The sequence below is a fragment of the Procambarus clarkii genome, chromosome 6 (genome assembly GCF_040958095.1).
Source record: "Procambarus clarkii isolate CNS0578487 chromosome 6, FALCON_Pclarkii_2.0, whole genome shotgun sequence".
Taxonomy (NCBI): Eukaryota; Metazoa; Arthropoda; class Malacostraca; order Decapoda; family Cambaridae; genus Procambarus; species Procambarus clarkii.
Genome location: NC_091155.1, coordinates 16,763,954 through 16,788,389, shown reverse-complemented (window position 1 = coordinate 16,788,389; position 24,436 = coordinate 16,763,954). Strand labels below are relative to the sequence as shown.

Here is a 24,436-nt window from a genome sequence, read left to right as displayed (position 1 = left end):
TCGCCTAATTTCATTACCTTACACTTTCCTGAGTTAAACTTTAGCAGCCATTTTCTAGACCATTCCTCCAGTTTGTCCAGGTCATCCTGTAATCTCTGTCTATCTTCATCCGTCTTGATTCTTCTCATTATTTTTGCATCATTAGCAAACATTGAGAGAAACGAGTCTATACCCTCCGGAAGATCGTTTACATATATTAGAAACAGGATGGGTCCAAGTACTGAGCCCTGTGGGACTCCGCTGGTGACATCTCCACTCTGATGTCTCCCCCCTCACCGTTACTCGCTGTTTCCTGTTGCTTAAGCACTCCCTTATCCACTGGAGCACATTACCTTTTACTCCTGCCTGATGCTCCAACTTTTTTAACAGCCTTTTATGGGGTACTGTGTTAAAGGCTTTTTTGGCAGTCCAGGAAAATGCAGTCGGCCCACCTTTCTCTTTCCTACCTAATTTTTGTTGCCTGGGCATAGAATTCTATTAAACCTGTGAGGCACGATTTACCATCCCTGAACCCATGTTGGTGGTGTGTTACAAAGTTATTTCCCTCCAGATGCTTTACGAGCCTTTTCCTCACGATCTTCTCCATCACCTTGCATGGTAAACAAGTTAGGGAAACTGGCCTGTAGTCCAGTGCCTCTTGCCTGTCGCCCTTCTTGTATATTGAGACTACGTTAGCTGTCTTCCAACTTTCTGGTAAGTCTCCTGTTTCCAGTGACCTGTTATCCACCATAGAGAGTGGCACACTTAGTGCTTCTGCACCTTCCTTTAGTATCCATGGTGAGATTCTGTCAGGCCCAGCAGCCTTTGTCACATCCAGCTCCAGCAGACACCTTTTGACCTCATTCCTGGTTAGGTCAAATTCCTCCAAGGTTGCTTGGTTTGCCTCCTCCTCATTTAGTGCAGGAGCTTCTCCTTGTTCTATTGTGAAGACCTCCTGGAATCTCTTGTTGAATTCTTCACACACCTCCTTGTCATTCTCTGTGTATCTGGTCTCCCCTTTTCTCAGTTGCATCACTTGTTCCTTCACTGCTGTTTTCCTCCTGATGTGACTGTGGAGCAGCTTTATTTGAGTCTTGGCTTTACTCGCTATGTCATTTTCAAACTGTCTCATCAAAACTCCAGTCCTCACTCTGAGGTACTCATTTCTGGCCCTCTGGTATCTCTCCCTGCTCTCTGGTGTTCTGTTATTTCTGTAGTTTCTCCATGTTCTTTTATTCAGTTGCTTTGCTACCTTGCATTCCTGGTTAAACCATGGGTTTTTCTGTTGTTTTTCGTTTTTCTACTTTTGGATGGGGATAAACCTGTCTTCAGCTTCCTGCCACTTCTGGGTGACAAAATCCATCATGACCTGCACATTCTTGTCTCTAAGTTCTGTTTTCCATGGTATTCCCCTGAGGAAGTTCCTCATCTCGTCATATTTTCCTCTTCGGTAATTTAGTCTTTTTCCCTCCGCTCCCATCCTTGGATAGGTTATCCCTACCTCCACCAAGTACTCAAAAATCAGTACACTGTGGTCACTCATTCCATTGGGGGCTTCAACTTTGACTTCCCTTATTTCTGACTCATTCAGGGTGAATATCAAGTCGAGTCTAGCTGGTTCTTCATTGCCTCTCACTCTTGTGGGTTCCTTGACATGCTGGGTCAGAAAATTCCTTGTTGCCACTTCCAAGAGTTTAGCTCTCCACGTATCTGCTCCACCATGTGGGGCCCCATTCACCCAGTCTATCTTTCCATGGTTGAATCGCCCATAATTAAGAGTCTTGAGCCATTCCTGCAGGCAACTGAAGCTGCTCTCTCTATTATATTAATGGTTGCCATGTTGTTCCTATCAAACTTATATCTAGGTCTTCTGTCATTTAGGGGAGGGTTGTAAATGACTGCCACTATTATCTTAGGTCCACCCATTGTTATAGTTCCTGTTATGTAATCTCTGAACCCGTCACAGTCCGGAATTTCTATCTCATCAAAACTCCAGTCCTTCCTTATCAGCAGGGCCACTCCTCCACCTCCTCTCCCTTCCTTCTCTTTCCTTACTATATAGTAGTCCTTTGGAAACACAGCATCTGTTATGACTCCTGACAAATTTGTTTCCGTGAGTTCTATTACATCAGGGGTTTTCTTCTTGCGCCCTTTCTGCCAATTCACTTGCTTTATTGGTAATCCCATCAATCTTTGAGTACATTACCTTGAAGCTCACTTTCTTATATCCAATTTCACCCTCACTCTCCACAAGTGTAGGAAGTTGTTCCATGGTCATTGCTACGTGGGTAGGCTCATCCTCCTGTGAGGTAGTTGCCAGGGGTTCAGGGGGAGGTGGAGTGGGGGATTGAGGGCTTAGGTCTTGCTCAGGCCTGCTTGGGGCAGGAAGAAATCCTATGTGTGTGTGTGTGTGTGTGTGTGTGTGTGTGTGTGTGTGTGTGTGTGTGTGTGTGTGTGTGTGTGTGTGTGCGTGTGTGTGTGTGTGTGTGTGTACTTACTTAGTTGTGCATGCGGGGTTTAGCTTTGGCTCTTTGGTCACGCCTCTCAACTGTCAATAAACTGGTGTACAGGTTCCTGAGCCTATTGGGCTCTATCATATCTACACTTGAAACTGTGTATGGAATCAGCCTCCATCACATCTCTTCCTAATGCATTCCATTTGTCTACTACTCTGACACTGAAAAATTCTTTCTAATGTCTCAATGGCTCATTTGGGCACTCAATTTCTACCTGTGTCCCCAAGTGCGTGTGCCCCTGGTGTTAAATAGTCTGTCTTTGTCTACCCTACTAATTCTTCTGAGAATGTTGTATTTGGTGATCATGTCCCCCCTAACTCTTCTGTCTCCCAGTGACGTGAGGTTTAATTCCCGTAGTCTCTCCTCGTAGCTCATATCCCTCAGTTCGGGTACTAGGCTGGTCGCAAACCTTTGAACGTTTTCAAGTTTAGTCTTATCCTTGACTAGATATGGATTCCATGCAGGACCCGCATACTCCAGGATTTGTCTGACATATGTGGTATACGAAGTTCTGAATGATTCCTTACACAAGTTTCTAAAGGCCGTTCTTATCTTAGCCAACCTGACATATGCCGCTGATGTTATCCTCTTGATATGGGTTTCAGGGGGCAGGTTTACCGTTATATCAACCCCCAAGTCTTTCTCTCTCTTTGACCCTTGAAGAATTTCATCTCCCAAATGATACCTTGTATCTGGTCTCCTGCTCCCTACACCTATCTTCATTATATTACATTTGCTTGGGTTAAACTCTAACAACCATTTGTTCTACCATTCCTTCAGCTTGTCTAGGTCTTCTTGAAGCCTGTGTGTGAGTGTGTGTGTGTGTGTGTGTGTGTGTGTGTGTGTGTGTGTGTGTGTGTGTGTGTGTGTGTGTGTATGTGTGTGTGTGTGTGTATCTGCAGAATATAGATATTAGCTCTTGCACCACTCCTTTCTATCAAATTCATTTTTCCTTTATTATTTCTTCTACATATATTTGTCTCTAACACACGCACACACATCTCCAGGAAGCAGCCCGTATCAGCTGTCTAACTCCCAGGTACCTATTTACTGTTGGTTGAACAGAAGAATTAGGACTTAGCCGCGAGGACCAAGATGTGCGTGTTTGTGTTTGTGTGTAGTAGTAGTAGTAGGCATCCATCAGTCTCAGGAGACTATTGAGTTGCGCACTGATGTCGGCCTGGTCTGGAGTGGCCTCACCAGGGCGCAAAGTCAGGGTAGGTTGTTACGGGGGAGAAGCTGTTATCCAAGCAGCAGGTCCCCCCCCTCTCCACGGCGCTGAAAGTCTCCAATGGAAAGGCATTGATAATGCTTAATACTAATGATATGTGATCTTAAAATTCCTAAAATTGCTTGAATATATAGATAAACTGATCATCTGTTTTAGGAGTAATTAACGACAGCATAAACGTATCTTTTAAGCATCTGTGAAGTTTGCTGGTAATTACATTTATCTCTGCCTATATTGCTGAAAAAATTAAAGCACAATGACATAAAACATGGTAAGTAAAGACACTGTTGACATATACAAACATTTATTTAAAAATACTTATTACTCGCATGAAAAAAGAGGTATTTCATATTTCCGTAAATAAATTATTGATGAAATTAAGATAATGTCCGTCACTGTTTTTGTCATAACGTCAAAGAGCGAGATTTGTGAGCCAATTAGCGTCCATATGTATCACCTACGACGCCATGACCACCCAGCCCCCCGTGGGAGCCACCAAAGCCCCCAGCACCGCCACCACCAGAGTGAAGACCTCCAACACCACCAGCAGATCCGAAGCCGCCAAGAGAACCAGCTCCGCCATATCCTCCGCCTCCTCCAAGAGAACCACCGGCGCCAAGACCACCTCCCAGTCCACCAGAGCCTCCACGACCGTGCCCGGAGCCACCACCGTAGCCGCCTATGGGAGCACCAAGGTTGAAGACGCTGAAGCCTGTAGCAGTGCCTTGTGGAGCTCCGTAAGCTGGACTAGGAGGAGCATAGCCACCCTGCAGAGCACCGGAGGAGCCGCCAAATCCACCACCATGGGAACCTCCAAATCCTCCTCCGTGAGATCCACCAAATCCGCCTCCAAAGGATCCAAGCCCTCCAGAACCTCCGGAGCCGCCAGACCCATATCCCAGCTCAGCATGGCCCTGGGAGACCAACACAGCCGCAGCTACGAACAGTACTTGTTTCTGCAAAGAATTACGGAAAAAATCACTGTTTTGTTTACGGCGTATTCTTGTGCGTTTGTTATTTAGAAGCAAATGATTATATATTATTTGGGAGTATTTTTAACATTACCATTATCATAACCAAATTTAAAAACTTTTGATTTTGAAATGTCGGGATATTTAGCCAGATTACGCTTCAGGTAAGGAATAATAAACACGTTCCATCCCATAGTTTAAACTAACTTGTGATTAGTCTAAATGCGTAAGGCGGCAGCCTATCAGTCACATATCTTATTACATGCGCATGTGAAATTCAATTAACCAATTAGGATTCCCACTTTATCACATACACTGAATATCATAATTTGAACTGAATTCCAAATGCTCATTTGATAAGTCTCTATGTCTCTCTGTACCCCTCTATCTCTTTTTCTTTGTGCATCTCTTTTGTTTTTCACTTCATAATGCTAAGCAGGCATTCCCTTTCCCTAGAACAACATTTATTTTGAACAATTCTCGATATTAATCAACATAGTTCCGATTTCAGTCAATATTTCTTCGCTGCTCCTCTGAACTTGGTCCAGCAGGTCGATATTAGTGTTGGAGAAGCCCACATAGAAGACTGTACATAAGACGTGGCTGCTGCTGGAGAAGTTGGCGATGCTTACCATTGTGACGGTGTGAGAGGTACTGCTGAGGGACCTCAAGTCCCACTCTTTATATAGCCGCAAATGACACGCTCTTCCACAGTTGTTTGATGGTGCTGGAGACGCCCTTGAAGACCTATTTCCTGGGGTGACGGCCATCGCCCTCAGGCCCCTGGCTGATATGGATTACCAGCCGCTAAGTTATGCTGTCTTGCTTGTACGCTTACTGCAAAATACAGACACACACACGCGCAGCACTGAATGTCCTCCACGGTAATACCCGACGGATGTAAAATGCAAAAAACTCCATCATGGGATAGGCTGCAGAGTTGTTCGAACAGACAATTACTGGAAATATATGCCAGTAAGTGTAGGACAATAGAAAAGGGGATAGAGGAAAGAAGACCAGCAAGGAAATCAACAGTTAAAAATATCAACTTTTCAGACTCAAATGAAGAAAACAGCGAATTTGTAAACCATCAGAGAGACATGTGAATATATCCTATGTTTAACGCCTATGTCTATGTCTAACTCGAAACAGGCGAACGTCTTACGATAAGACAACGACGTCTTAACGCATTAGCACATTGGGTCCTTAGAATCGTGAGGAGCCTATAGAGTCCTCACCTGCCATATTGTTCATGAGGGATATATTGTCAGAGATAATTACTCGACCTTCCACCGGAAAGGCCTGGGATTTAAATCCCTTTTCGAATTATATTTTTAGTATCAACAGATTTCAGACATATCACGTTACAGTACTTAGCTATCCATATGTTTTTGAAGGTAGAGCTTCTTTACCTACACCAAAGTGTTGCGAGTTATAAGTAGCACGTGGACTGGTTACCAGCTCGGTGCCTCCAGCCTGCTACTGAAACCGATCGTCTGGGGTTACTTAAGACGACAGTTCGATCCCCCCCCTCCCTTCATCCTTCCCCAAATACTTCCTTCTATAATACAAATAATTTGCGCATACTATCTGACTGAAATCATGCACTTTGAGGAATGGGTGGGTCCTATCGAATGGATAATGGGTCCCGATGAATTTCTTTGCCCAGGGCCGACAATGCTGCTAAAATGGCCCTGCGGCTGACTAGCCTCTAGAAATCTAAATAAAGACGCTTTCGTAACAGTATACATCATGTACATGACACCATTCCTAGAATATGCAGCCCCGACATAGAACCCCCAACCTCAAATTGGCAGAGAAGACATCTTGAACTGTTACAGGAGAAATACTAAAGGCATATAATATGGGAAATGATTGAGAGAGAGAGAGAGAGAGAGAGAGAGAGAGAGAGAGAGAGAGAGAGAGAGAGAGAGAGAGAGAGAGAGACAGACAGACAGACAGAGAAGAACAGAGAGAAAGGATCAGAGAGAGAGAAGAATAGACAGGAAAAAAGAAGGAAAGTCCTCAATTATCTTGGAGTATCACCGTGACCTCAACCTTCGAAGGGGGAAATAAATCACAGTATTTTAGTACAACAATTGCAACTTCCCTTATTACCTATTTTTTTTCATTGGTGCGTCCCTCCTTGCGTTAAATGGAATTTATAGTCCCCTGCTCCCCTGTTCTTATATTTGTGTTTCCTTGCACGTCTGTTTTTATATTTGTGTTCCTGTGCACGTCTGTTCTTGTTTTTGTATTCCTCTGCTCGTTTGTTCTTATATTAGTGTTCCTTTGCACGTCTGTTCTTGTATTAGTGTTCCTTTGCACGTCTGTTCTTATATTAGTGTTCCTTTGCACGTTCGTTTGTGTATTGTTATACTTTTTTCCCGATTCGTGTTCCTTTAGTGATTTGTTTGATATCATTTTAGGTACCTGGAGCTCCTTCCTGTTTATAAATTCTTACTGAATTTGGGTTAAAATCTCTTCTTCGATATTTCCAATTTTATCGACTAACATCCGGTATTTTTTGTGCATCTTTTGTAGCTAATGTTTATTTCTTCTGCTTGGTTTGTTTTATCGACAAGCTTCTGCAGCCTTTGTTTCAGTACTTTGACCTCTCCTAAATTGATGAACACTGTTGAACTGTGAACATTTTCCTCACATAAAGAAATATTGCATCGGGAATGCATCGAAATATTGGGAATGTATCGAACGAGGGAGTGGGAAATGTTGGGGAGGACAAGGGGACAGAGGAGTGGGGGGTTGGTGGAAAGAACGAGGGGACGGGGGAGGCGGGAATGGTAGAGAGGATAAAGGGATGGGGGAGTGGGTGATGGTGGGGAGGACGAGGGGACGATGGAGTGGGGGAATGGTTAGGATGAACGGACGCTGGAGTGGGGAATGTTGGGGAGGACAAAGGGACGGGGAAGGGGAGGACGAGGAGACAGGGAAGAGGGGAATTGTTGGGAGGAAGAGGGGACGGGTGAGTAATGGTTGGGAGGATGAGGGGACGGGACATGGGGAATGGGGGGGAGGACTGGGAGACAGAGGAAGGTTGTCGTGGTTCAGTAACGGACACGCGTTGCTGAGCCACAGCAACGCGTGGTCGGGTACAGCTAGTATAATATAATAATAATAATTCAAATAAACTAATTGGAAACAATTTATTGAAAATAAAGAAAATCACTCGGCCTATTAGGTAAATTGGGCATTGAATAGTAGGCCGAGAAGTGCGTTCTGGCTACTAGGTACGACATACATATATATATATATATATATATATATATATATATATATATATATATATATATATATATATATATATATATATATATATATATCAAATCACGTATTTTATCAAATCACCTCATTCTTTGGGGCACACGTGAGGAACACAAATGCGAACAAGCCTGAACGGTCTCCAGGCATATATGCCACTGAAAACTCACACCCTAGAAGTGACTCGAACCCATACTGCCAGAAGCACTGCAACTGATGTACAGGATCCCTTAACCACTCGACCGGACAAAAGAGGATGGTAGCTGAGGCTAATTGATGAGTGGAATGAGGCAAAGAAGAAGGTGATTTGATAAAATACCATGCCCAAGATTACCAATAGAGTGCCGGCGGAGGGATGGGGAATTAGCCTCGGCTACCATCCTCTTTTGTCCGGTCGTGTTGGTCGAGAGGTTAAGGGATCCTGTACATTAGTTGCAGTGCTTCTGGCAGTATGGGTTCGAGTCACTTCTGGGGTGTGAGTTTTCAGTTCCTCTTCCCCCTTACATATGTTACCCTTCATCCCAGGTTCCTAGGATATTAATGTTCAACGTACCTGTAATACTCTTCATCCCTTCACATTACTGATCAGTTGTACCACATAACCTAATTTATATAAGCTATTGTATGGAACGCACACCTGGTAAAGCTCAATGACCTTTTCTGGAGGGTTCAAATATTTATAACAAGACAAATAATAGATTGTGTGAATTAAAACTGACATCCACTGAAGAGATGAAGGCGACAAGGAATACATGTAAAACAAATATAATCGTTTGGGACAATGATAATAGAGTTTGTGTTTTCCACATAAGGACTAATAAATTGCAGAGGCTCAGGCTTAAGCTGTATACACAAGGAAGCCAGACATGTGTTTGTAAATATTCGTAACATTGGGACTGGTAAGCAAGTGGAACGAGCTTCACCTAGCCGGTGGTGGGGGTAGCCATCACTCACTGCTTGAGAAGCAAGTTTATTAACACAGTACTGAACCGCCAGGTGGTAGAAACGCACCAGGAACTAGGCTCAAGGCTCATGGTTCATTCGCTTCTTGATGTATGGCTCAAGAAGCGAATCTTTCCCTAAATATTCAACTATGTGAGAATTTAACAAAAAAAAGCACAAACACACGCCCTCGAGCACACAAATACTGTATACGTAAGGAAGGTCGTAACAATGATTGTGTTCTTTATAGTAAACTATGGAAAGATGCAATTTGTGACTGAAAAGTTGAGACCATTTTCATGTGAAGAAGGTTAAGGTCACAGTGCCACTCCACGACAATTGTCGACTTTCCTTCTTCTTTTCAGACATCAATTTATGGGGCTTGGAATTCACGGAAAAGTGGCTAAATTCAAATACGTTTCAACATATATATGATGTATGACAAACACAATGTGTGTGTGTGTGTGTGTGTGTGTGTGTGTGTGTGTGTGTGTGTGTGTGTGTGTGTGTGTGTGTGTGTGTGTGTGTGTGTGTGTGTGTATGTGTGTGTGTGTACTCACCTAGTTGTGTTTGCGGGGGTTGAGCTCTGGCTCTTTGGTCCTGCCTCTCAACTGTCAATCAACTTTTGTACAGGTTCCTGAGCCTATTGGGCTCTATCATATATACACTTGAAACTGTGTATGGAGTCAGCCTTCACCACAACACTGCCTAATGCATTCCATTTGTCAACCACTCTGACACTAAAAAAATTCTTTCTAATATCTCTGTGGCTCATTTGGGCACTCAGTTTCCACCTGTGTCCCCTTGTGCGTGTGCCCCTAGTGTTAAATAGCCTGTCTTTATCTACCCTATCAATTCCCTTGAGAATCTTGAATGTAGTGATCATGTCCCCCCTAACTCTTCTGTCTTCCAGCGAAGTGAGGTTCAATTCCCGCAGTCTCTCCTCGTAGCTCATACCTCTCAGCTCGGGTACTAGTCTGGTGGCAAATCTTTGAACCTTTTCCAGTTTAGTCTTATCCTAGACTAGATATGGACACCATGCTGGGGCTGCATACTCCAGAATTGGCCTGACATGTGATATACAAAGTTCTGAATGATTCTTTACACAAATTTCTGAATGCCGTTCGTATGTTGGCCAGCCTGGCATATGCTGCTGATGGTATCCTTTTGATGTGCTGCAGGAGACAGGTCTGGCGTGATATCAACTCCCAAGTCTTTTTCTTTCTCTGACTCCTGAAGGATTTCCTCTCCCAGATGATACCTTGTATTTGGCCTCCTGCTCCCTACACCTATCTTCATTACATTACATTTGGTTGGGTTGAACTCTAACAACCACTTGTTCGACCATTCCTTCAGTTTGTCTAGGTCTTCTTGAAGCCTCAAACAGTCCTCTTCTGTCTTAATCCTTCTCATAATTTTGGCATCATCCGCAAACATTGAGAGAAATGAATCTATACCCTCCGGGAGATCATTTACATATATCAGAAACAAGATAGGACCGAGTACATAGCCCTGTGGGACTCCACTGGTGACTTCACGCCAATCAGAGGTCTCACCCCTCACCGTAACTCTCTGCTTCCTATTGCTTAGGTACTCCCTTATCCACTGGAGCTCCTTACCAGCTACACCTGCCTGTCTCTCCAGCTTATGTACCAGCCTCTTATGCGGTACTGTGTCAAAGGCTTTCCGACAATCCAAGAAAATGCAGTCCGCCCAGCCCTCTCTTTCTTGCTTAATCTGTGTCACCTGGTCATAGAATTCTATTAAGCCAGTCAGGCAAGATTTACCCTCCCTGAACCCATGTTGTCGATTTGTCACGAAATCCCTTCTCTCCAGATGTGCTACCAGGTTTTTTCTCACGATCTTCTCCATCACCTTGCATGGTATACAAGTCAAGGATACTGGCCTGTAGTTCAGTGCCTCTTGCCTGTCGCCCTTTTTGTATATTGGGACCACATTCGCCGTCTTCCATATTTCTGGTAGGTATCCCGTCTCCAGTGACCTCCAGTGACTATACACTATGGAGAGTGGCAAGCAAAGTGCCTCTGCACACTCTTTCAGTACCCATGGCGAGATCCTGTCTGGACTAACAGCCTTTCTAACATCCAGATCCAGCAAGTGTCTCTTGACCTCCTCTCTTGTAATTTCAAACTCTTCCAAGGCCGCCTGGTTTACGTCCCTTTCTCCTAGCACAGTGACCTCACCTTATTCTGTTGTGAAGACCTCTTGGAACCTCTTGTTGAGTTCATCACACACCTCTTTGTCATTCTCTGTATAACTGTCCTCGCCTGTTCTAAGTTTCACTACCTGTTCTTTCACTGTTGTTTTCCTTCTGATGTGACTGTGAAGTAGCTTTGGTTCGGTCTTGGCTTTGTTTGCTATATCATTTTCATAACTTTTCTCTGCTTCTCTTCTCACCCTGACATACTCATTCCTGGTTCTCTGGTATCTCTCTCTGCTTTCTGGTGTTCTGTTATTCCGGAAGTTCCTCCATGCCCTTTTGTTCAGTACCTTTGCTTCCATACGTGCCCTATTATACCATGGATTCTTCTTTTGTTTCTCGGATTTTTCCTTTTGGGCCGGGATGTATCTGCTTACTGCCTCCTGACACTTTTGGGTGACATAGTCCATCATATCTTGTACAGACTTAGCTCTGAGGACTGTGTCCCAAGGTATTTCCCTTAAGAAGCTTCTCATCTCCTCATAATTTCCCTTTCGGTATGCCAGCCTTTTGTTTCCTAGTTCTTTTTCGGGGGGGGGGGGATAATTTCGAGCTCTACCAGGTACTCAAAGTTCAATACACTGTGATCACTCATTCCCAAGGGTGCTTCCATCTTGACTTCCCTTATATCCCACTCATTTAGGGTAAATATCAGATCAAGCATTGCTGGTTCATCCTCTCCTCTCATTCTTGTTGGATCCCTGATGTGCTGGCTTAGAAAGTTTCTTGTTGCCACGTCCAGCAGCTTAGCTCTCCTTGTTTCTGGTCCTCCATGCGGGTCTCTGTTCTCCCAATCTATCTTCCCATGGTTGAAGTCTTCCATGATTAGTAGTCCAGATCCATTCCTGCTAGCAACAGAAGCTGCTCTCTCTATTATGTTAATGGTGGCCATATTGTTTCTATCATATTCCTGTCTGGGTCTTCTGTCATTTGGTGGTGGATTATATATGACTACGACTATAATTTTTTGCCCTCCAGTTGTTATTGTTCCTATTATGTAGTCACTGAAACCTTCACATCCCTGAACAACCAACTCCTCAAAATCCCAGCCTTTTCTTACCAGCAGAGCTACACCACCACCACCTCTTCCTTCTCTCTCTTTCCTCATAACATAATAGTCCTGTGGGAACACTGCATTTGTTATTGTTTTCGTCAGCTTTGTTTCTGTGAGAGCTATTATGTCTGGGTTTTCCTCTTGTACACATTCTCCAAGTTCATTTGCCTTATTTGTAATACCATCTATGTTAGTGTACATTGCCTTGAGGCTCACTTTCTTCTGTCCCTTCTCAAATCTCCTAATTGGTGAATGTTCTGCTGGTGGAGGAAGCTGTGCCATGGGTGTGAGGATTTTTGAGGTGGATGCCAGGGTTGCAGAGGATACTGGGATGAGGGGTGGGGGGTCAAGTGAAGGGGGAAGGACAGGAAGGGTATGGGGTGAACGGAGCGGGAGGACAGGAAGGAAAGGGGGGTTTTCTATGCAGAGGAGGGTTGTGGGGTTGCCCTCCCCGCTCGTGTTACTGGGTAGCTGGTTGTGGGTTCTCCCCTCGCCTCTGGGGGTGATGTGTTAGGAGCTGTGGTTTCCAGGTTTTCCCCTCTCGCCCTGCGCTTCTTCCTTGCTTCTGCCGCCATTGCCCTCTCCTCCCTCGTCATGTCCCTCTGGAGGAATACTTTTTTGAATTCTCCCACATGTTGCAGGTGGCTTTTCTTTGTTAGAATCGTGTCCTTTGTGTTCTCGTTTGAAAACACTATCTTTAACACACGGTCTCGGTCTTTTTTGTACCAGCCTAACCTGAAAACCTTCTCAATGCTATGCTCAGCCCCTTCCATGTCTAGTGCCTTCAGTATTTCATTCACTGCCGCTTTGTCCTTATCATTCCACTCTTTCCTATTAGAGCCTTCCTGCTCTTTAATACCTACAGCTACCACTGCTCTTTTCCTTTCCAGCAGCTGGGTAGTAGAGCGTGCCGCTTCCTGTGAGGTGGCTGCTTTCATGGCTACCTCCATCACTGCACACATTACTTCAGAGTTGTTTTTTTTTAGCATTTCTGCAAATGTTGCTTTTAATGTGGCATTCTCTTCCAAAGTACTATTACTACCACCTCCCTGGGTGGTTATCTGAGTCTCAGCATCGATACTGTTCTCTTTGAGGGCTCTAATCTCCTCCTTTGCTGCTGTCAGCTCTCTTTTTAGGTTGCTTATTTCATTCTTCATTTCCTGCATCATTTCCTGCATCTCACTCTTGATGTCCTCCAGAAACTGGGCGAACATTTCCTTCATTTCGTCGCCTGAACTTTTCCCTGTTCCCCTGTTGCTTCTTGTTGTTGTTCCCCTTGTTGTGTGTGTGTGTGTGTGTGTGTGATTCCCCAACATGCACCCTAGCTGTGCATCTATGGTCAAGCGTCCGGTCCCAAATACTGATCGTTCAGTGTCACGACATCACAAACTCGCACTACTTATCGCCTCAACTCTTGACGGTGTTAATGGAGTTCAATCCAATATCTCCGCCAGTAGCTCTCTCCACCTGCTCACTGCTCACTAAAAAGTGTTGTCTTACAGCCACACGCGCACCACGGAAACATCTATTGTCTCAAGTTGCTTTGTTTAAACATTTCCTCTTTGTTTGAACTAGTCATATCTATTAGTACTATTTGAATAAACGTCACGAAACTTTATACAGTAGATTAGGCTCTGTTAAATTTGGCCTCTCGGCTTGTACTCTAGGTTAGCCCTGTCAGGTAGATCTGTCTGTCAGTCCAAGGACGACACAGGAAGCAAATTAATTCACCTCTAGCATCGTTTCTGTGGTACTCCAAACGCTGGCCTCCCATAAGTGGTATCTATCATTCTGAAGGAGTCTTTCTCTAGGTCCCTGAAGGCAGGTTTGGTGCTTCGTCGTAGACTACTGGTAGCAGATGTGGAGTTATGTCGTAGACAACTGATGGCACGTTTGTAAATGAAATGCCTACTCAATGATTCGTCTCATTTGTGCAATCCTTGGAAGCGCTGCCCGCTCATTGTGGTCTTCCGTCGCGGGGGAGAATATTCCCCTTCTCATATCTTGTTAATGTCTTGGTCAATCATTCATTTCTAAATCATAAAATCTTTGGAGTATCTGAGTGTCTCAAGAGCATTCTTCCGCCATGTCTCTTGTCGTTAGCGTGACGTTATGTGCTGACAGCGAACGACAGTTACCTCGTTGAGGTAGACGACATAACTGTTAGACATCCTTCATTCAAGTAGTAGTTTGCAGCTGATGGCTAGTGATTGACTGTTTCCCGTCTTCTTTATTATATCATTAATTTTTCATTAGTCAGGTTCTCGTACGTTTAATCGAGCACATTTTTTTTTACCTGTAGCTTACCTGTGATCGATTTCGAGAGTACTTCTACTCCCCAAGCCCAACCTGGGGCCAGGCTTGTTTGGTGATAAAGTGAAAGGTTAGGTTATTGCTTGCAGCTGCCCGCAGGCTCCGCCATGGCCATTACAACATGCTTGATCGTGTATTTCTTAAAGGAATTTGCCCGATTGCCTGTTGAAAACATCCACTTTTGTTCCGGCAATATTTTACATGCTTGTGGAAGGAGGTTGAAGAGCCGTGAGCATCTGATCTTCATACCATTTTGAGTGTAGCTTTAGTACTTCTATTTTTCTCTAAATCTTTTTGGGGATTTTTGGGACCTGTGAAGTGAGAATTGTCCATGCATATGTTATATGAATAATATTCATGCGATTTTCAATGCTATTGCGTTTAGTATATGTTCTCTGTATTTATTCTAACTCGGAAATCTCTCCTGCCTTGAAAGAGGAGGTGAGTATCGTGCAATATTCATGGCGGAAATGCACAAGCATTTACTGTGTGGTAACATCATTGCATTTTAAGGTGTGAGTGTTTTCAAATGAGTGTTTGTGAAGCAGGGCATTTGAGTGTGTGTATGCGTGACCATCAAGTGTGTAGACGTGGGAGTATATGTGAGGTCATTCAGCGCTGCGCGTATGTGTGTGTCTGTATTTTACTGTATGCGCACGAGCAAGGCAGAATTAACTCTCTCAGCGGCTGGTAATCCATGTCAGCCAGGGACCTGAGGGCGATGGCCGTCACCCCAGGAAATAGGTCTTCAAGGGCGTCTCCAGCCCCATCAAACCCCTGTGGAAGAGCGTGTTATTTGCTGGTATATAAGGAGTGCAACTTGAGCTTCCTCAGCAGTACCTCTCACACCGTCACAATGGTAAGCATCGCCAACTTCTCCAGCAGCAGCCACGTCTTATGTACAGTCTTCTATGTGGGCTTCTCCAACACTAATATCGACCTTCTTCAGTATCGACCAAGTTCAGAGAAGAGAAGAAATATTGGTTGAAAACGGAAACGAATGAAAAAAGTATATAGAGAGATGAAGAGAGAGAAAGAGAAGAATGAGTGAGACTTAATAAAGGTGTTAAGGCAAAAAGAGAAAGACATAGAAGGATTAGGATGAAGGAAGTTAAACACTATAGCAAAAGGTTATGACAACAGTTCAACACTCACTAGGGACAATACGGGCTTGCCGCAATCTACCACTTTATATATTTAAACCAATCAAAATGTTATATAATCAGAATAGAATTTCTTCTAATACACTTTATTTCCCTCTTAAACAAACAAGTCATTTGGTTCTACCGGTTCAAATATCTAATAACCAAATTATATAAAATATTTACCTCTCAAGAGAAACAGTGCGACAAAACAAAATGCAGTGTTAAATCTATTACCATATAAAGAAAAATACTTTCCAACAATAAATTTTAATTTTTTCCTTAATTCTTTGCAGAAACAAGTACTGTTCGTAGCTGCGGCTGTGTTGGTCTCCCAGTGTCATGCTGAGCTGGGATATGGGTCTGGCGGCTCCGGAGGTTCAGGAGGGCTTGGATCCTTTGGAGGCGGATTTGGTGGATCTCAAGGAGGAGGATTTGGAGGTTCCCATGGTGGTGGTGGTGGATTTGGCGGCTCCTCCGGTGCTCTGCAGGGTGGCTATGCTCCTCCTAGTCCAGCTTATGGAGCTCCACAGGGCACTGCGACAGGCTTCAGCGTCTTCAACCTTGGTGCTCCCATAGGCGGCTACGGTGGTGGCTCCGGGCACGGTCGTGGAGGCTCTGGTGGACTGGGAGGTGGTCTTGGCGCCGGTGGTTCTCTTGGAGGAGGCGGAGGATATGGCGGAGCTGGTTCTCTAGGCGGCTTCGGATCTGCTGGTGGTGTTGGAGGTCTTCACTCTGGTGGTGGCGGTGCTGGGGGCTTTGGTGGCTCCCACGGGGGGCTGGGTGGTCATGGCGTCGTTGGTGATACATATGGACGCTAATTGGCTCACAAATCTCGCTCTCTGACGTCTGAACAAAAACAATGACGGACATTATCTTAACTTCCTCAATAATTTATTTAAGAAAAAATGAAATATCTCTATTTTCATGCGAGTATTAAGTATTTTAAAATAAATTTTTGTATATATCAACATCGTCTTTGATTACCATGTTTCATGTTATTGTGTTTAACTATTTTTTACAGCAATACAGGCAGTGATAAATGCAATTACCAGCAAAGTTCACAGATTCTTGTCAGTTACGTTAATTCTGTCGTTTATTACTCCTAAATAGACGATCAGCTTATCTATATTCAAGCAATTTAAGGGATTTAAGATCACATATCAGTAAATCGATCACATATAAATCGGATAACAACAGCAGCGTACTCTACGCTAGCAAAAGATAGAACATCATTCAGAATCCTAATTAAAGGAGCATTCAGAGCGCTTTACACTTCCTACGTGAGACCAGTCTTAGAGTATGCAGCCCCAGCATGGAGACCACACCTAAATAAACACATATGGAACTGGAAAGGTTACAAAATTTGCGACGTGGCTAGTCCCGGAGTTGTATGGGATGGGATATGAAGAGCGACTGATGGAACTGAACCTGACGATATTAAAAAAAAGGAGGGAGCGGGGAGATATGATAGCACCATGTAAAATACTTAGGGGGATAAACAGAGTGGAAATAGAGGAAATATTCACATAGAATTCCAACAGAACAAGTGGACACGAGTAGAAGCTGTAAACTCAGATGAGTCATAAAAATGTTAAAAAGCTTTCTTTTAGCTTGAGAGTGATGGGAAATTGAAATGAACTACAGGAGCACATTGTGGAAGCAAACACTATTCATAGCTTAAACATTAGGTATGATAGAGATGTATGACAGGAGCTAATGCTTTAAACAACTGAAAGTCAATAAAGACAGGAGGCAAGAGCAGGCGATGAGTCACAATAACGTGGCTAAAGTATGTTGACCAGATCACACACTAGAAGGTGAAGGGACGACGACGTTTCGGTCCGTCCTGGACCATTCTCAAGTCGATTGTGAGAATCACAATCGACTTAAGAATGGTCCAGGACGGACCGAAACGTCGTCGTCCCTTCACCTTCTACTGTGCGGTCTGGTCAACACACAGGAGCCAACAGCCAACGCATGATCCTGCAGGCACAAATAGGGGAGTAAAAATAGGTGAGCACACACACATACAAGACACTAGCTGGCTAACATCAGAACAGCCTTCAGAAACCTACGTAAGGAATCATTCAGAACCTTGTGTACCACGTATGTAAGGTCAATCCTTGAGTATTCGGCCCCAGCATGGAGCCCGTACCTTGTCAAGCGCAAGACGAAGCTGGAAAAAGTTCAGAGGTATGCCACTAGGTTAGTCCCAGAACTAAGTCCCAGAACATGAGTTAAAAAGGCTGCGATAAATGCACCTCACGTCGCTGGATGACAGGAGAGCTCGGGGAGACATGATCACCACCTACAAAACTCTAAGAGGATCTGACAGGGTAAATACAGATAAACTGTTTAACACGGGTGGTACACGAACAAGGGGACACAGGTGGAAACTGAGTACCCAAATGAGCCACAGGGGCGTTAGAAAGAACTTTTTCAATATCAGAGTAGTTAACTGGTGGAATGCATTAGGCAGTGATGTGGTGGAGGCTGACTCCATACACAGTTTTAAATGTAGATATGATAGAGCCCAATAGGCTCAGGAATCTGTACACCAGTTGATTGATAGTTGAGAGGCGGGACCAAAGAGCCAGTGCTCAACCCTCGCAAGCACAACTAGGTGAATAAATCCCCAGGATTCAGCCCGTAGCAACTGTGTAACTTAACCTTCAGGAACCTATTTACTGCTAAGTGAACAGATGCATCAGGTGAAAGAAACTCTGAAATATGTTTCTGCCTCGACTGGGAATCGAACCGGGCCCCCCTTAGGACCACGACCCCGGATGCATGATCACGTATGCATGTGTGTATGCTGTGATCTTAAATTCGGAGCTCCCATAACCACGGGTGTTTCAAAATCTTCAAAAGTCCCATAAAGACAGCTTTTCGAAGTGCTATTGAGGAAATGAATAATGGAAAGCACAGTTTTCCACGTAATTGAGGACTGTAGGTCACCACGGAGACTCGCACAGAGATCAAAATCCAATCGTCTCCTGCGCGACCCGCTGTGGCATAGAGCGATTTAGCCACACTGGGAGTAGGATTGTGGGAGCCGGTCGGCCGAGCGGACAGCACGCTGGACTTGTGATCCTGTGGTCCTGGGTTCGATCCCAGGCGCCGGCGAGAAACAATGGGCAGAGTTTCTTTCACCCTATGCCCCTATTACCTAGCAGTAAAATAGGTACCTGGGTGTTAGTCAGCTGTCACAGGCTGCTTCCTGGGGGTGGAGGCCTGGTCGAGGACCGGGCCGCGGGGACACTAAAGCCCCGAAATCATCTCAAGATCAAGATCAAGGTTCCTTCCTCCTAGTGTACAAGTAAGGTTCTTACTTGCTTACCCAGTGTGTAAGTAAGGTTCATACATTTTTACTTATCCACTATGTAAGGTCTGTTATCTCCCAGTAAGGTTCCCATCAGTCTTTCTCCTATCTCCACTTCACCCTTCGACCTGCATCTTTAATTACCTTCTATTTACGAAAGAATAGTTCTACTTGCTACTATGTTTTGCACCAAAACTTTGAAAAATATGGTCCCCCCAGCTCTATTCAAATTTAATTGAGATCCATTCTAAACAATTCGGACTGTTCCCTCAATCCGCAAAAAGCTACATACAGTGCTCAGTTGTTGTGCCTATAATCATCTGAAACTGAATGTGTCTCTTAATCCTAATAAAACTGTTCACTATATTCCCCCTTTGGAAAGATGAGCAGGTCTCTTTGCATTATACGCCCATCAGTGTAAAACAAATGTATAACACTGAAACTATGAGATGTTTAACATTAGAAGCTATTGACAGTCATCTTCAAAATATCAAACCGACTGAATCCTATGCCTTTACTGATGGCTCTGTGCACTTAGGCACTGGTAGAACACGTTGTGCATGTGCAATATATAAAGGAATGAAATGATCATGTCTAGTACACAGAGCTGGACAACTGTGCAAGCACGACACAGACTGAGCTATTGGGTATTTATCTAGCCACTGAATACCTTAAGCTCAATGGTGGTGGTGGAGTTATTTTCTGTGACTCTAAAAGTGCTCTGCAGTCCTTAAATAACCCATCACAATGTATGTCGGAAGTAGCTTGTAATATGAAATGGAATGGAATTTTTGCCAAACATAACTATTGTGGAATATTTGTGTGGATCATATCCCATGCTGGAGTTGGAAAACATGACTTTGTAGATCGATTGGCCAATGAGGCTTGCAGGAAAGGAAACATTGATTATGACTTTGGACTATCTAATTCAATTATTAAAAACATACAAATTAAAGAAATTAATTCAGATTTAGAAAAACTAAGAAATGCTCAGAGACCTAAAAGCTGCAGTATTAAAAGCTATGACACCTTTTGTAATAATAGGTATTTGTATGGTCAGCACAGTAACCGGACCAGGCAGTGTGATGTAGTCATTGCGCGAATTCGCCTTGGCTATAGACACATCTGGCAGGTTAGTGAAGCTGAGCCACTACCAGAATACTCAGATTGTAAACTCTGTGATAAACCTTTAATGCATTCACTAGAACACTATATTCACTATATTATTAAATGTGAACCCGTAAAAGACTTTAGACCTCCTGGCCTATTGTACCACCAACTGTGTAATTATTTCATTGACTCAGGTGTTCTGGACGACATCCTAACAATTTATCCAAAATTTGCTTGTCCATTTTAAAGAATGAAGAACAATTTTTGTTTATATTGCTTCTAAGCTGCATCACTTATGAACCCATCCCTGCCCTTGTGTGGCAGTGAACAGTAGAAAGTTGTTTTTACATATTCATACATTAAAACATTGATTGCAACCATGATATATATGATCTTCAGCCTACAGTTTAGATCTACTGTCTTGTGTATGACCCTCTGCCCTGCGTGACAGTGAATACCAGCATTATCCTTACTTTGATAAGACTTAATTTAAATCCTCAGATTAGGCAAAATTGTAATTAATTCTGTCAATAAGGATGTTAATAAAAATAATATTCTTTGATTCCAGAGTCGATTCAATAGGACTCGAATAAATTAGATTCGGTAGATGAAGTTGACTTGGCTCTTACGGATATGTCTCTTAGCTTCCAACAGCTTCAAAGAGAACCAAAACTGACACAAAGATTGAAACTAGTGATGGCTTTCAGGGGGGTCATTGTGGTCCACTCTTTTGACCACAACCACCTTATCTGTTGACTTTTCTATGCCTGGCTATATGTCTATGTGTACGGTGGTACAGCTCAGCGTACTCGTCGTATAAATTGTCAAACACACTATCGTGGAAATAAGCATTTTATTTACCTGGGCTCTATAAGAGACTCGAACCACCGACTCCACGAGCGGGAGTTTATTTCCACGGCAGTGTGGTCGACAATTAATGTAACGTGGGCGTGGATCACTAACTGAGCTGTGCTTCAGTAGCAGCCAGGGACAGTATAAAATTCCAGCTGGGCAGCAGTTAGTTGCATCTTGAATCTTTCCTTATTAAGGAGGCTGTTCAGTGGTAAGAGCTTCTGTCTCTCGCTCGTGGAATCGGCGGTTCGAGTCTCTTAGTGCCCAGGTTAATGGGCATATATTTTATATATATATATATATATATATATATATATATATATATATATATATATATATATATATATATATATATATATATATATATATATATATATATATAAAAAATATATTCCCATTAACCTGGGCACATATATATATATATATATATATTAAACTTATTTGTATAATTTGCACGACGTATCCAACGTCGTGCAAATTATACAAATAAGTTTAATACACTCTATAGTAAATCACTTCTTTTCTTCACCTTAAAAGTACGAAAATGAGTTTTGGAGAACTCCTATTTCAATTAAGCCCTGATGCTAAGAAAATAGTTAGAGGGATAGAAGCCCTAAACCAGAAAATAATAAATACAGAATATGCGGTCATATTCAATGAAACATGTTTGAAAGAAAACCTGCTGCCAGTATACACCAATATATATATATATATATATATATATATATGCAAACAAGCCTGAATGGTCCCCAGGACTATATGCGACTGAAAACTCACACCCCAGAAGTGACTCGAACCCATACTGCCAGGAGCAACGCAACTGGTATGTACAGGGACGCCTTAATCCGCTTGACCATCACGACCGGACAAAAGGAAGTGATAGCCGAGGCTATTTGAACCACTCCCCCGCCGGCACTCGGATGGTAATCTTGGGCATAGCATTTTATCAAATCACCTCATTCTTTGGGGCAACACGTGAGGAACACAAATGCAAACAAGCCTGAATGGTCCCCAGGACTATATGCGACTGAAAACTCTCACCCCAGAAGTGACTCGAACCCATACTGCCAGGAGCAACGCAACTGGTATGTACAGGGACGCCTTAATCCGCTTGATATATATCCGTCATATATATATATATATATCGTCATATATATCCTTAATCCGTCATATATATATATATATATATATATATATATATATATATATATATATATATATATATATATATATATATATATATATAACTATGGGTTCGAGTCACTTCTGGGGTGTGAGTTTTCAGTTGCATATTGTCCTGGGGACCATTCAGGCTTGTTCGCATATATATATATATGTCGTACCTAGTAGCCAGAACTCACTTCTGAGCCTACTATGCAAGGCCCGATTTGCCTAATAAGCCAAGTTTTCATGAATTAATGTTTTTTCGTCTACCTAACCTACCTAACCTAACCTAACCTAGCTTTTTTTGGCTACCTAACCTAACCTTACCTATATATATAGGTTAGGTTAGGTTAGGTAGGGTTGGTTAGGTTCAGTCATATATCTACGTTAATTTTAACTCCAATAAAAAAAATTGACCTCATACATAGTGAAAAGGGTAGCTTTATCATTTCATAAGAAAAAAAATATAGTAAATATATTAATTCAGGAAAACTTGGCTTATTAGGCAAATCGGGCCTTGAATAGTAGGCTGAGAAGTGAGTTCTGGCTACTAGGTACGACATATATATATATATATATATATATATATATATATATATATATATATATATATATATATATATATATATATATATATATATATATTGATGTTTGGTGTTGACTTTTTGATGTGTAGTGCCTCGCAGATGTCGAGCCGCCTGCTATCACTGTACCTATCGATGATGTCTGTATTGTCTGTTAAGACTTCTCTGATGATGATCTGGTTGTGAGAGGAGATTATGTGTTCCTTGATGGAGCCCTGTTGCTTATGCATTGTTAATCGCCTGGAAAGAGACGTTGTTGTCTTGCCTTTATACTGAGTTCTTTGGGGCTTACAGTCCCCAAGTGGGCATTTGAAGGCATAGACGACGTTGGTCTCCTTCAAGGCATTCTGCTTTGTGTCTGGAGAGTTTTTCATGAGTAGGTTGGCCGTTTTTTTGGTTTTATAGTAAATCGTCAATAGTATTTTCTGTTTTTTGTCTGTAGGGATAACGTTCCTATCAACAATATCTTTCAGGACCCTTTCTTCCTTTTTATGAGCTGTCGAGAAGAAGTTCCTGTAAAATAGTCTAATAGGGGGTACAGGTGTTGTGTTAGTTGACTCTTCAGAGGACCCCCTATTAGACTAATTTACAGGAACTTCTTCTCGACAACGAGAAGAAGTTCCTATTCGTTCCTATTATTATTATCTCTCAGAACACTTTCCCCCGTTTTATGAACCGTCGGAAAGAAGTTCTTGTAAATCAGTCTAATGGGAGGTATTTCTTTCCGACGGCTCATAAAACGGAGGAAAGTGTCCTGAAAGATATTATTAATAAGAAAGTTATCCCCACAGACACAAATCAGAAGATGCAATTAACAATTTACTACAAAAACAAGAAGACGACCAACCTACTCATGAAGAACTCTCCAGACACCAAACAGAACGCCTTGAAAGAAATCAACGTCGTCTATGCCTTCATATGCCCACTTGGGGACTGACTGTAAGGTAATATCCACGTTGCTTCACATCACCATGCATAGTAAGGTAATATCCACGTTGCTTCACATCCCCATGCATAGTAAGGTAATATCCACGTTGCTTCACATCACCATGCATAGTAAGGTAATATCCACGTTGCTTCACATCACCATGCATAATAAGGTAATATCCACGTTGCTCACATCACCATGCATAGTAAGGTAATATCCACGTTGCTTCACATCACCATGCATAGTAAGGTAATATCCACGTTGGTTCACATCCCCATGCATAGTAAGGTAATATCCACGTTGCTTCACATCACCATGCATAGTAAGGTAATATCCACGTTGGTTCACATCACCATGCATAGTAAGGTAATATCCACGTTGCTTCACATCACCATGCATAGTAAGGTAATATCCACGTTGCTTCACATCACCATGCATAGTAAGGTAATATCAACGTTGCTTCACATCATCATGCATAGTAAGGTAATATCCACGTTGCTTCACATCACCATGCATAGTAAGGTAATATCCACGTTGCTTCACATCACCATGCATAGTAAGGTAATATCCACGTTGCTTCACATCACCATGCATAGTAAGGTAATATCCACGTTGGTTCACATCATCATGCATAGTAAGGTAATATCCACGTTGCTTCACATCACCATGCATAGTAAGGTAATATCCACGTTGGTTCACATCACCATGCATAGTAAGGTAATATCCACGTTGCTTCACATCACCATGCATAATAAGGTAATATCCACGTTGCTTCACATCACCATGCATAGTAAGGTAATATCCACGTTGCTTCACATCACCATG

The 24,436-nt window shown here is 42.9% G+C and overlaps 2 protein-coding genes across 2 annotated transcripts; one reads left to right on the top strand and one right to left on the bottom strand.

Moving 5' to 3' along the window:
- Positions 1-4,013: 4,013 nt before the first annotated feature.
- On the bottom strand, positions 4,014-5,467 carry LOC123753898 (uncharacterized). Its single transcript, XM_045735849.2, has 2 exons — positions 5,330-5,467; positions 4,014-4,682 (listed from the first exon to the last, which is right to left on the bottom strand). The coding sequence occupies exons 1-2, from the start codon at positions 5,465-5,467 to the stop codon at positions 4,164-4,166; spliced, it is 657 nt and encodes a 218-aa protein (XP_045591805.2). The 3' UTR covers positions 4,014-4,163.
- Positions 5,468-14,904: 9,437 nt separating this feature from the next.
- Positions 14,905-16,619, top strand: LOC123753896 (uncharacterized). Its single transcript, XM_045735848.2, has 2 exons — positions 14,905-15,365; positions 15,945-16,619. The coding sequence occupies exons 1-2, from the start codon at positions 15,204-15,206 to the stop codon at positions 16,467-16,469; spliced, it is 687 nt and encodes a 228-aa protein (XP_045591804.2). The 5' UTR covers positions 14,905-15,203; the 3' UTR covers positions 16,470-16,619.
- Positions 16,620-24,436: the final 7,817 nt, after the last annotated feature.

Bases quoted from the DNA above. Each gene is read 5' to 3' on its own strand.
- LOC123753898 (XM_045735849.2), bottom strand. From the start codon at position 5,467: ATGGCCGTCACCCCAGGAAATAGGTCTTCAAGGGCGTCTCCAGCACCA. The intron at 4,683-5,329 runs GTAAGCATCGCC...AATTCTTTGCAG, and splicing joins CCTCTCACACCGTCACAATG to AAACAAGTACTGTTCGTAGC.
- LOC123753896 (XM_045735848.2), top strand. From the start codon at position 15,204: ATGTCAGCCAGGGACCTGAGGGCGATGGCCGTCACCCCAGGAAATAGG. The intron at 15,366-15,944 runs GTAAGCATCGCC...AATTCTTTGCAG, and splicing joins CCTCTCACACCGTCACAATG to AAACAAGTACTGTTCGTAGC.